Source organism: Aulonocara stuartgranti (assembly GCF_965226115.1).
Source record: "Aulonocara stuartgranti genome assembly, chromosome: 20".
NCBI lineage: Eukaryota > Metazoa > Chordata > Actinopteri > Cichliformes > Cichlidae > Aulonocara > Aulonocara stuartgranti.
The window spans coordinates 34,332,920-34,344,132 of record NC_138956.1 but is presented as its reverse complement, the minus strand read 5'-3'; the positions used below and the strand labels follow the sequence as shown (position 1 = coordinate 34,344,132).

Genomic DNA, 11,213 nt, shown 5'->3' with positions numbered 1-11,213 from the left:
CTTATCTTATCTTATAATTTTATATTATTCTGAACATTTTCCCCAGGTCATCTGCTGATCGTGGGAGCTCTTCATTTCTACAGAGCTTCTGGAAAATAATACAGAGTTAAACAGGGGCCCAGCAGCTGACTGCTGCCCCAGTGACCCTGAAGAGGAGAAGCCAGCCCTGCTGCGTGTGTGTGTGTTTGTGTGTGTGTGTGCTTTTAAAGGAAGCGGAGGAGGCGGTGGTCTTCACACACATGTGAATGCTGCACACAGAAAGACAGCGAAGTGTTTATTCAGACGCGGGACGACATAACTGACGAAAGAAAGAAAGAAAAAAGAAAGAAAAAAGAAAGAAGGAAGCTGCAGGTGAGAAACTTCTCTTTATTTGTCTGTTTTCTCTCTGCGATTAAGTAACTTCCAGGATTTGATATTTAATAGTTTTTTAAGGTGTTTTAAAGACACCTGCATTTCACTGAAGTGTGTAATAATAACAAGATGGATACGTAAATTTATTTAACATCTCAAACTGAGAAATCATTTGAAAAAACGGGAAATAAAATATCTTAAACAGCTGAGTAAAGCTGTTGTTTTCCTGATGTACATCACAAATTAAACAGCGAATACATCATTAAGGCAAAACAGAGGCTGGCTTTGGGCTCTTTATGTGTATGAATGTTTGCAGCGTTCAGGTGACGCCTCCTGCAGACTCACCTGAAACATAACTGTACCTGAAGCTGGGAGCTAGCATGAACTCATACTGACGTAATCCATGATTATTAACCTTCAGGTGATACTAGAGCAACTAAAGTGACTGTGGTCATCGATGTCTCCACTATATTATACAGGTATATCATTGTAAAGGCTCTTTAAAAGTGTTTCTCATGCCCATATAAGTTTCCTTCATCTATGACAGACGCTCTGAAAAATTTCTGAAATGTTGTTTATCGCAGTTTTTCGACTCATTTCCACGAGCTGAGCTGCTTTTATCGTCACTCTGGGTCTTGGTGTGTTAGCCATGGTTCACTGCAGAACATCACAGTGTTCTGATTAGAGGTGGAAAAGTAAACTCAAAGCTTATAAGGTTTTTTTTTTTTTTTTAACAGATTTCACATAACCTATCCGTATCCTTGCCACACGATTGGCCACATTTCTGTAAAGACATCTGTAACAAGTTGTGGGAGAATTTGAATCCAGCTCTCAAAGGGTTGATGATTTTGGATTACACTCACCGCTGTTACGCCGTGATGTTTAAAGGATGTATGTCATCAGAGAGTTTCAACTTCGGTGTTTCTTTCATCGAGCTCTGATGTGAAACTGTGAGCAGCCAGCGTGAGATCATGTTGTTGTGCTTGGATGGGTGGTGCAGTGGTTGGCCTCACAGCATTAAGGTCCTGGGTTAAAAACCAGCAGCTGGGGCCTTCTTCTCGTGTCTGTGTGGCTTCCTCCCTCAGACACGCGTTCTATTAACTGGTGAATCTAAACTGGCCACAGGTTTTAACGTGAGGGGAAGGATTGTCTGTCTCTTGGTGTTAAACTGCCGACCTATCCAGGGTGTATACCTGCTCGCTCTGTGACAGCTGGGACAGGCTCCAAGAGGTGAAGAAAGTAGATGGGTGGATGTTTATATTACAGATATTATGATACTGTAAATATTTGTGTGATTGTTCTCTTGGTATCTGGTTGCAGAGTTTCCACCTCCTTACAGTCATAAGGAGTTTCACTGATATTCATTTAACCACAATAATTGTGAGGTGAGAGTCTGATGCTGTCTCCAGCCTCGTCGCTGATCATGCAGTCTTTTGATTATTAGCAGAGCGGGACTTTCCCACCGTCCTTGGAGAGCCACATTCATATTCACATCATGGCTGGACTGAAGGCTTTTAAGCACCCAGTGCGTGCCTGGATCACTGAGTTACAGACCACTGCACATGGATGTTTCTCACACACACACACACACACACACACACACACACACACACACACACACACACACACACACACACACACAAGCTCGAAATCATTACAGAGAGCGCTGGAGCTCATGGGAAAATCAGAGAAAACCCACAAAAAGTCTAAAAATATCTGCTGATAAATGATGCCACTCAAGCTTATTTAAGATGCTTTTTATAAGGTTAATATTCTGTTTGATGCTAGTGTCCTTTTCCCATCTCTCACTCTTCTCCTCCTCCTCCTCTGTCTTATCCTCGCCTCTTTTTTCTCCTTTTGTAACACAAAAAGTAAAAAACAAATTACAGGTGTAGGATTTGCCTTGAAGAGAAAATTCTGCCATTGTTTCTCAAAGATTTGTTTTTTTCTGTGCAATAAAAAATAAGATAAAAGCTCATAAATAAATAGAATAGAATTTATTTTGAACATGTAAATATAAAATAACAAGAAAAACAAAACAAAGACATCCAGTTGTCATGAATATCTCTATATCCAAACAATGTTTGTGCTCATAAAGGAGCAGGATGAAGTTTACACCTGTCTGTTTTACGTCCTTATTTCAGATTCTATAATTTGTAAATTAATGAGTTCGACATATTTTCCCAATACACATGTTTAACTACATACAAGCCTACACTCATATACACTACACACATAAAACTATTTAAGTTCACAAACCAAAACAACAAACAACATTTTTACGTTGCTAAACACCCTGTGGTCAACACCCCAATAAATCTCTGTGCCTCGTGAAAATAACCTCTTTTATATTTGTTTTATATGGCGTTGTATCTATGCGACAAATACCTTAATACCTCGGTTACTCTCGCCTTGATCTATAACAATGAAGACGAGGCTTCAACAGAGCATAGAGCAGCTGATTTACTCTTTAAGACATCCCCTCTTACAGCAGGAATCTTAATCCCTTCACATCCAACTCACTTTTTTTCTATAAAAAGACTAAAAACTCGGCAGCATTTAGACTTTTATGGTGAAAACAGTGTTTAGAAAGCCGGAAGACATTCAAGAAGCTTGTGATGGCAGGAAAGGTCAGCTCTCCCAGTAAAGCTGCTGTGGCAAAGTTGAAACTGCTGGGATGGTGACGCTGGTTTAAAACCAGGTACGGGATCAAATTCAAAGTACACCCGGGGAAATCAGCTGATTTTTAATTTTGTTTGTGTGTATTTGTTTGTTTTTTCACGTTTGTTGAAGGCATTCAAACTTTTACCTTCATAAAGTTGCAGCCTGAGGAGAGAGGCCACTGCAAAGACTCCTGGGATGTTTCACGTTGATGTTAAAGTGTTAACTTACGGGGTCAATGCCCATATTGTGGTTATGTTGTGTTGTTGTTCATTTATGATGTGAACTGCGGTGTTTTCTTGCTTCTGGTTAGGTTGAATGTGTCCACCATGTCTGAGGCTGTGGCAATTAATGACCTCTGGTCACTTTTCCTGCTTCTTCATGCGCGTTACTGCTAACACACCTGCAATCTTGGAGGTTGAGTAGAGTAGAAAACACAGGAGTTTGAAATGCAGACTGAAATCTCTGTGTCACATTTTGTTTTTCTTGTTGAGTTCGTCACAATATTTTTTAAAAATTTGCAATATAGGCCATGAAAGTACACAGAGATTTTTTTAGCTCTCAAGATCTGTTTTTGAGCACCAGTATCATGGAACTAATCATAGTTTCACCAGAAAAAACAGTTTAATCTGTGACATGGAGGAACACACAACAGTTATTATAGTTTAACTGAAACTAAACTAACAACTAATATTTTCAATATTAGACCTGAAAAATGTTTGAACTAACTGAAACTTAACTAAATTAAAAATAATTAGACAAAACAAGTATGCTAACAAGAAATTCTACCCTGGATGTTTGATAGTTGTTTTGCTGATAATTCACTGGGGAAAATCTCTAAAAGTGCGCTCTGGGTACATTTTAAAGGCCTGTCTCACCAAAAATAAGCCGTAGCAAACGAAACGTCTCCTTCTTCCCGACTCCTTTATGCCGGGGTCGTCCCTCATGTGCTTAAAAATGAAAGTCAACCAGGAAGAATAACACAAATTAATAAGCTTTTAAAGTTTCCCTTTCCTTACAGGTACTTTCACTCCCTGTAACTCTGAATACGTCCCTAGTATGGATGTGAACATTTCCATGACCTCAATAAATATTATTGTACAAAAAAATCGTCTAAGTGGAACTTTGGGAACTATTCTCAGATTTTATTTATTTAAATGAAATTAATTGGCAGCAGAGTTTTAAAGGATAGAAAAGACTCAGTTGAGTCGAAATGAGGAGCAAAATCCAGTTCAAATCTGTATTTAAATGCTTCCACATTCAGTTATCTGTCTAAATTTCTGTTCAGTGCTGTTAATGAAATTCTCCCTGATCAAATTAGTCACAATTATTCTCTATGCTTTATTTTCTCTGACAGGATGGATGTGACATCACATTCTACTGCATCTAACGCCACTGAAGGCGGCGAAAACAAGTCGGAAAACCAGTCAGAATGCATCGTGATCCAACCGACAGCCAACGGGACGCTCCCGCATCACAGCACAGGTGAGACAATTAGAAGGTCTGATGAGGTGAGACAGGATGAACTCAGGGGCAGAGACGGATGTGTAAACATTAGAAAGTCCCAGATAACTTTAGAAAAAAGAAAAAGAAAAAACTGCAGCAAGACAGAAACCATTAAGAGACACAAACAGGAAGAGATCTGAGCCATGTGGTGAAGAGAGACCGTGGCATGTCTCAGACAATGGCAGGAAAAATTGGCAACGAGCAGTGGGAAGAAAACAAAAGAAAACTGATCACAAATAAAACCTGAAGGACACTGTTTACCAGCTGGATGACCGGGTGGGAAGTATTCAAGAGCAGCGGTCCCCAACCCCCGGGCCTCGGACCGGTACTGGTCCGTGAGTCGTTTGGTACCGGGCCGCGAGAGTTGAGGCTCAGGTGTCAAATGTATAGTTTTCAGGGTTTTTATCGGTTTTCAGCGTTATTTTGTTATTGTTTTTATCATTTACTCGGTTTTATTGGTCTTTTCACGTGTGTTATGAATAAATCTTCTTTTTTTCGGTACCGGTACTAGTTTTATTTTGTTGTATTTATCCGCGACACCTTAAAGGCCGGTCCATGAAATATTGTCGGGCATAAACCGGTCCGTGGCGCAAAAAAGGTTGGGGACCGCTGTTCAAGAGAGTTACCTCGAGTCTGAAATGTCTAATCACAGCTATAAGAGGGTACACTGAAGCCAGTGTGGAGAGCCAAAACGACAAAGGCCTTGTCAGGATGGCTCCAAAAGCAACTCTACTGCAAAAATAAACATTTTACAGCCTCAACAAAATGCATTTTGGTCTGTTTTTAAAAAACAGCTAAAAACTCATCTTTTTAAACTTGCTTTTGGTTGATTTTGATTTTTAGGTTTTAGCTCCTGTGAAGCACTTTGTGATTTTTATCTTGAAAGGTGCTATATAAATAAAATTTTACTTACTTTTTACTTACCCCTAGTTTTGAAACAGCTGTATGGGGTTTAGTTTTCTTACAGCACCACCGTGTGAATTTTACTGTTTTACTTTTGTCCATGACGCGCTTACCTTCAGGGTCATACTTCACATGAAGACCAAAATAGTTCCAAACGCCAGATCTGAATGAGGGTGCAGGAGGTTCAATTTCGGGTAGAGTTGAGGCAGTTGCCATGTTGTAACGAGCTTAGCTTCTGTCTTGCTAGCTTGCGCTGCGCTCAGTGGATCTGCACTCGACAGTGCAGCCTAGGCGGAGTAGTCGAACGCAGATCCACTGAGCGCTCAACACAGACAGCATCGTCAGAAGAAACATGGCAGTAGCTAACAGTAGCTAACACTAACAGTGACGCCTCAAAAAAGGGGTCCAAATACCACCGAATGACATCACAGCAGCTACTTTCATCTTTCATATACAGTTTGTGCAAGCATCCAGCTGTCAGCTGCTGAATGTGTGTGACTGTGTGTGTGGGCGGGGCTTAAGTGGGTGTCTGTAACCTCAGTGTAGCAGAGAGTTTTCAGACTACCTCCATGTTTCTAATGGCATCACAGAGCCTCTTAAACTCTGACCTGAGGTCAGTTTAAGAGCTTCCGTCTGGATACGCATCCTGTCTGAGAGGACTTCCTGTTTCAGAACGCCGCTGCTCTACTTTTCGCCCTGAGATGAGACTTAGAGGCTGGGTTTCCTCCCACTCAATAAGTTTGACACATAAACAAACCAAAAAGGTCAGTTTCCCCAAAATTCTCCAAACAAGAAATTCCTAAAAGAGCAGCCATATGAAGGTTTTCTGGTGCTTCGGTCTGAGTGGTTTACAAACAAGAACAGATTCTTGTTAGAGACACAGCTGACTGAAGAGGTTTGCAGCAGGATCAATAAGGAGAAACACCAGGCTGAACTAATGTAAAGACTTCCTGTGAATCAAAGGTTAAGGTAAAACAGTCCGCCCTCTCACCTACACCCAGCTCACCTGGAACCGCTTGTTTCTTCCTGCAGATGAAGCTCCTCCCCCTGCCTCTCATAGGTCAGACCCTGACAGCAGTGATGACTGTTCGACAGATGGCTCCTCCACCAATGACGTCTCTCGTCTCCTGCCCGCTCAGCCCTCATTGTCACCGTGGAAACAGAAAGGTGAGTAATTGTATCTGACCGAGTGTGATGTGGCTCAGTTTGACGTCTTCTGTGATGTCACCCGTGATGTCATGTCTCTGTTTCTCAGGTGTGGACAGCTCATCGTCAACATCCCCTCCCCCCGTCTGCACTCCTCCATCTTCCTCCATGAAATCTCCTCCTCCTCCTCCACCTGCCTCTCGGTCATCCACCTCTAACAGACATCATCATCATCACCACCATCAGAGCACCAAGCAGAAGCGTTTATCCTCCACTAAAAGCCAAGCCTCCTCCAAGACAGACGCCACCCACATTAAGGAGGTCGCTGGAGATGGTGAGACAATCAGCTTTATAGTTTTATCGTTGTGATATGTATCCGATAATCATTTTTTTAAAAGGCTTTAAAAGAAGGCACTACCTACAGGCTGCAGAGCTCATTACAGCCAGCCTGCAGCCCTGATGGTCCTCAGACAATCAGAGCCGTAAGTCCTCTTCGTGAAAAGGGTCCTTTAGTTCATCCACTCCCTAAAACATGCTGTGTTGTGCCTCCTCCTTTTTTATCTTCTATTATCTTATTAGTACACTGCCCATGAACAGATGTAACAGTATTTATAGCACAAAAAATAAAGGAAAAAATCCTCTTTAAATTAAAAGCATGTTAATGTTGGGACGGTCTCCTTTCTCTGAAGTATGGTGGTACAGATGTTCAGCCACTGGTTTGTGGACCATTTTGCAACTTTGGGTTTGGTGGTCATTGTCCTAGTTTTTATAACCAGAATTAATTGTATCTGGATGAAATTGGCAGGTGAAATGTAGCTCTCTTTTTTTAAGTCGAGCTTTTGAAAGTAGGACTTATTAGAAGGAGTGAATGTAGGTTATGGCATTAAAGCAGGGGTGGGGAACTCCAGGCCTCAAGGATCGGTGTCCTGCAGGTTTTAGATATCACCCTGGATCAATGAGATGCAATGAGAGGCATAGTTCGTTACCAGTTCTCTGAAAAACACAAGACATGTTGAGGAGGTAGTTTTAGCCATTTAAATCAGCTGTGTTGGATCAAGGACACATCTAAAACCTGCAGGACACCGGCCCTTGACACCTGGAGTCCTCATGCATTTCCCCCAGAAAGCCAGAAGAAGAGCATAAGCATCACAGGTATTGGCAGTTTTTTTACTGTCTGAAGTTCTTTGCCTAAAGGACCAAAATCAGATCAAAGAGTAACACATACTAGTGGTTTTTCCACTGCCCTATGATGACAGTGCACAGCTGGTGGTGCAGATGTTTAAACTTTAAGCCAACAGAACCAAAGAGCAGCTTCATGGCTAACATGTTTACTCCTCCTTAATCTTCCAAATCGAGATCTTGTTTTATTTCATGATAAATTCATAAAGGTGTTTTGTTGGAATGAAAATACATTTGGCTTGATGCGTAAGGAAGAATGCAATTTTTGAAACATACTTTTTATGATAGTTTTAATGAGTAGCACATTAAACTACTGCCAGATTAACAGGAAGGGCTGCTGAAGAGTCTTTGTAGGACGATAACCGTTCCAAACTGCTGCTGTGAGCCGACCTTTGCGCTCTAAATGTGATGGAACAAAAACAGATCACATATCAGAAAAATGAAAACACTCCCATCTCTGTGTTTATCAGCCGTGCACCTCCAGCATGGAGGTTTGCTTATCTCTGCAGAGCACACACGGGCCGATGAACCCTCCTGCTCCTCCCAGCATCAGGCGCTCTGCTTTCTACCAACCGACTCCCCGCAGGATGACAGGGTGATAGCAGCGCCCAGTGGTCATCAGATCTGTTAGAAGCTGCTTGTTTTCTCACAAAGTTTAAATGCCAGAACGTCCTGACTCTGCTCGTATGAGGCCACGTGACGAGAACTTTCTTGCTGCTTCCTGTTCATAACGGCTAAAATTCTGATTCCTACTTCTGATTCTGACAGTAAGAAAACCCACCGCTTGTCTTTACTCTCAGCTAAAAACTGTCTGCTTAGATAAAAACCCTCAGATGAAACTCAATAAACAAACACACAAAGACAATAACGTGCTGAAAAATGAAGCTACAATATTTCAAGAATAGAGTCACAATGTTGCATGAAAGAACAAAAAAAGTCATCATCTCTTAAATCTGTGAAACTAAAAGTCATCTAGTTTCATTTTTTAGTTTTTCCAGAGTTTGTATGCAAAAACATTGAAACAATACAATGTGAAAAAAAGTTACATGGAGAAAAAGTTGTGTTAATGTAACATTAAGCCACTTGAAATTCATTGAAAATGAATGTTGTTAAAGATGTTAAAGAATTAAAATAATTCAATTACACTTATTTTCTGTCACCTGTATACAATTACAATGTTCATTCAATGTGACAGTTATTCGAGGATATAAAGGATAAATGTGTCATGCTTGGTATAAAGGAGGTATCGAGAAAAGCCATTTAAAAAGCCAATTTAACCAGGTCAAACTACATTAAAGGCACATGGGAACAATGGTTAAATAAAGAGACGATTTAACAAAGAAAAGGGGAAAAACTACTAAATACAGAGAGGTTTGATTGGGTAATTCGACACAGGTGGAACTAATTAAGGTGCCGCAAACAATCTTGAAAGGAAGAAAAGCAGGAAATAAAACCAGAATAGGACACATGAGGAAACTCAACTTTAAAGTGAAACAGGAAGTGAACAAAACACATAAATCTAACACAGAAACATGAAGATAAAAGGCAGCAGAAACTACAAATATCAAGGGCAACTACAAAACTAGCTAATATAGTAGGAACTGTGACAAGATAGGGATTATGTTGACTTTTGATTCAATTCAGTTCAATTCAATTGAGGTTTATTTATAGTGCCAAATAACAACAACGGTCACCTTAAGATCCTTTATATTGTAAAGACCCTGCAATACTACAGAGAAAACCCCAAAACTCAGCCCAGCCCCTGTGAGCAAGCACTTGGAAATCGTGGGAAGGAAAAGCTCCCTTCTAAGAGGAGGAAACCTTGGGCAGAACCAGGATCAGGGAGAGGCGGCCATCTGGCACAGCTACTCTACTAGAATTCAAGAATGAGAATGCCGAGCACGAAAGGAGTATTAGAGGTCATTTGAAAGAAAACGTTGAAGTTTAAAAAAAAAAAAAAAAAAGGTAACTGCTAACTGATCACCTCAGTGACTGGTCACCTGACTTCCTATCCAATCGGTTGTCTTTACAGACTGTTGCGCTCACTGTCTCCTCGCCTGTCTCTTCTGCGAGCTGCTGTCCATGTGTTCGGCTGTGGGGGACTGTCTGGTGTGTGGAATGGGCGGGGCCGGGTGCTGCGACGCTGCGGCTGGCGGTTGCTGCTGCTGCTGCATGGAGGCCGCAGGGGAGGCAGCCTGCACCGAGGAGGCGTGTCAGGCAGTGTTGGATTGTGGGATAATTGAAAATTGCTGCGGCTCATCCGACTGCTTGGAGATCTGTTTAGAGTGCTGCTCCATCTGCTTCCCAACATAGAGCAGCCAATCAGCGAAGGACTACAAAATGATGTCAAGGTGTGCTAATGATGTGGACTCCAGCACACTTCACTGACCAGGAGGCCGATTACAGACTGCACTTAACTTTGCCACAGCTGGTTTTGTCTGGTTTGGTTCTCCAAGTCTACAGGAAAAAAAGATTATTTTGAGTTTTGAAAAGACACAAGTGCCTCTGAAAACACATGATCACCTCAGGCATCCTACGACTCCACAGACAATCACAGATAAACTGACAGAAAAGCAATCTTCAACGATTCTGAATAATAGTTTAGGACATTTGTCTGATACCAGAATGTTAAATGGGAATATCTGACAGCTTCTCATGACAGTAAACTCCACATCCGAGCATTTTGTACTGTTGAATGACAGCCAGGTGGACTAATCACACACCCTGCTCATGATTTGTCCTGTGTTACATTGTCACAGCTCCTGGGCTTGCTTAGGTAAATGATTTCTAACCTTTATCAGAGTTACAGTAGTTTTACATTCTCTGAATTTTGTTTTCCTGCTGAGCTGTTGAACACTGCACAAATAAAACTGAGAGTTTCTAAAGCCAGTCCCATCGTGTCTCTGATTGACAGCTCAGCGGGGGGGAGCAGGGCCGGGTGGAGCAGGAAGTAACTCCTGTGGGGACAGGAAGCGGGTGTGTTTGTCAAAGCAGCGTGCCAGGACGTCCAAACAGGAAGCAGGAAATCACTGGAGAGACAATGGTACCTGACCTCTGACACCCGGGACAGGCCAACATCAAAGAGAGATACATGCACACGTTTGTCCGTTTGTCCTAGTGAGCACTGTGATCAACGTACCGCTTTCCCCGGCCCCTGAACCAGAACGTGGATCTAATCTGACCCTTTAGACAGCCTCTGGAGCTCTGACCCACACTTTTCAAAGAGTGTCCCCATTTTCCAAAATGTCCTCACAGCATTTGACCCGGATCATTGTCCCCACAATGGTAGTTAAACCAGAATAAACACATGGTAACCAAAACATTTGTGACATTTTCCCACAGACTGCTTCTAGATTCAAACATATCAGTGTTTTTTTCACTGGTAGGTTGATCCACATTTGCTGCTGTCAAATCCACATGTTTATATAAATCAGGACCTGGAGCCAGATTTATATAAACATGTGGAT

At 41.7% G+C, this 11,213-nt stretch overlaps 1 protein-coding gene across 1 annotated transcript; it reads left to right on the top strand.

Annotated features, from left to right (window-relative positions):
- Positions 1–247: 247 nt before the first annotated feature.
- LOC309696322 (uncharacterized protein) lies at positions 248–10,631 on the top strand. Its single transcript, XM_082517509.1, has 5 exons — positions 248–351; positions 4,370–4,497; positions 6,454–6,588; positions 6,677–6,901; positions 9,779–10,631. Exons 2-5 carry the CDS (start codon positions 4,371–4,373, stop codon positions 10,057–10,059), a joined length of 768 nt encoding a protein of 255 aa, XP_082373635.1. The 5' UTR covers positions 248–351; position 4,370; the 3' UTR covers positions 10,060–10,631.
- The last annotated feature ends 582 nt before the right edge of the window (positions 10,632–11,213 follow it).

Bases quoted from the DNA above. Each gene is read 5' to 3' on its own strand.
- LOC309696322 (XM_082517509.1), top strand. From the start codon at position 4,371: ATGGATGTGACATCACATTCTACTGCATCTAACGCCACTGAAGGCGGC. The intron at 4,498-6,453 runs GTGAGACAATTA...TTCTTCCTGCAG, and splicing joins GCTCCCGCATCACAGCACAG to ATGAAGCTCCTCCCCCTGCC. The intron at 6,902-9,778 runs GTGAGACAATCA...TTGTCTTTACAG, and splicing joins TAAGGAGGTCGCTGGAGATG to ACTGTTGCGCTCACTGTCTC.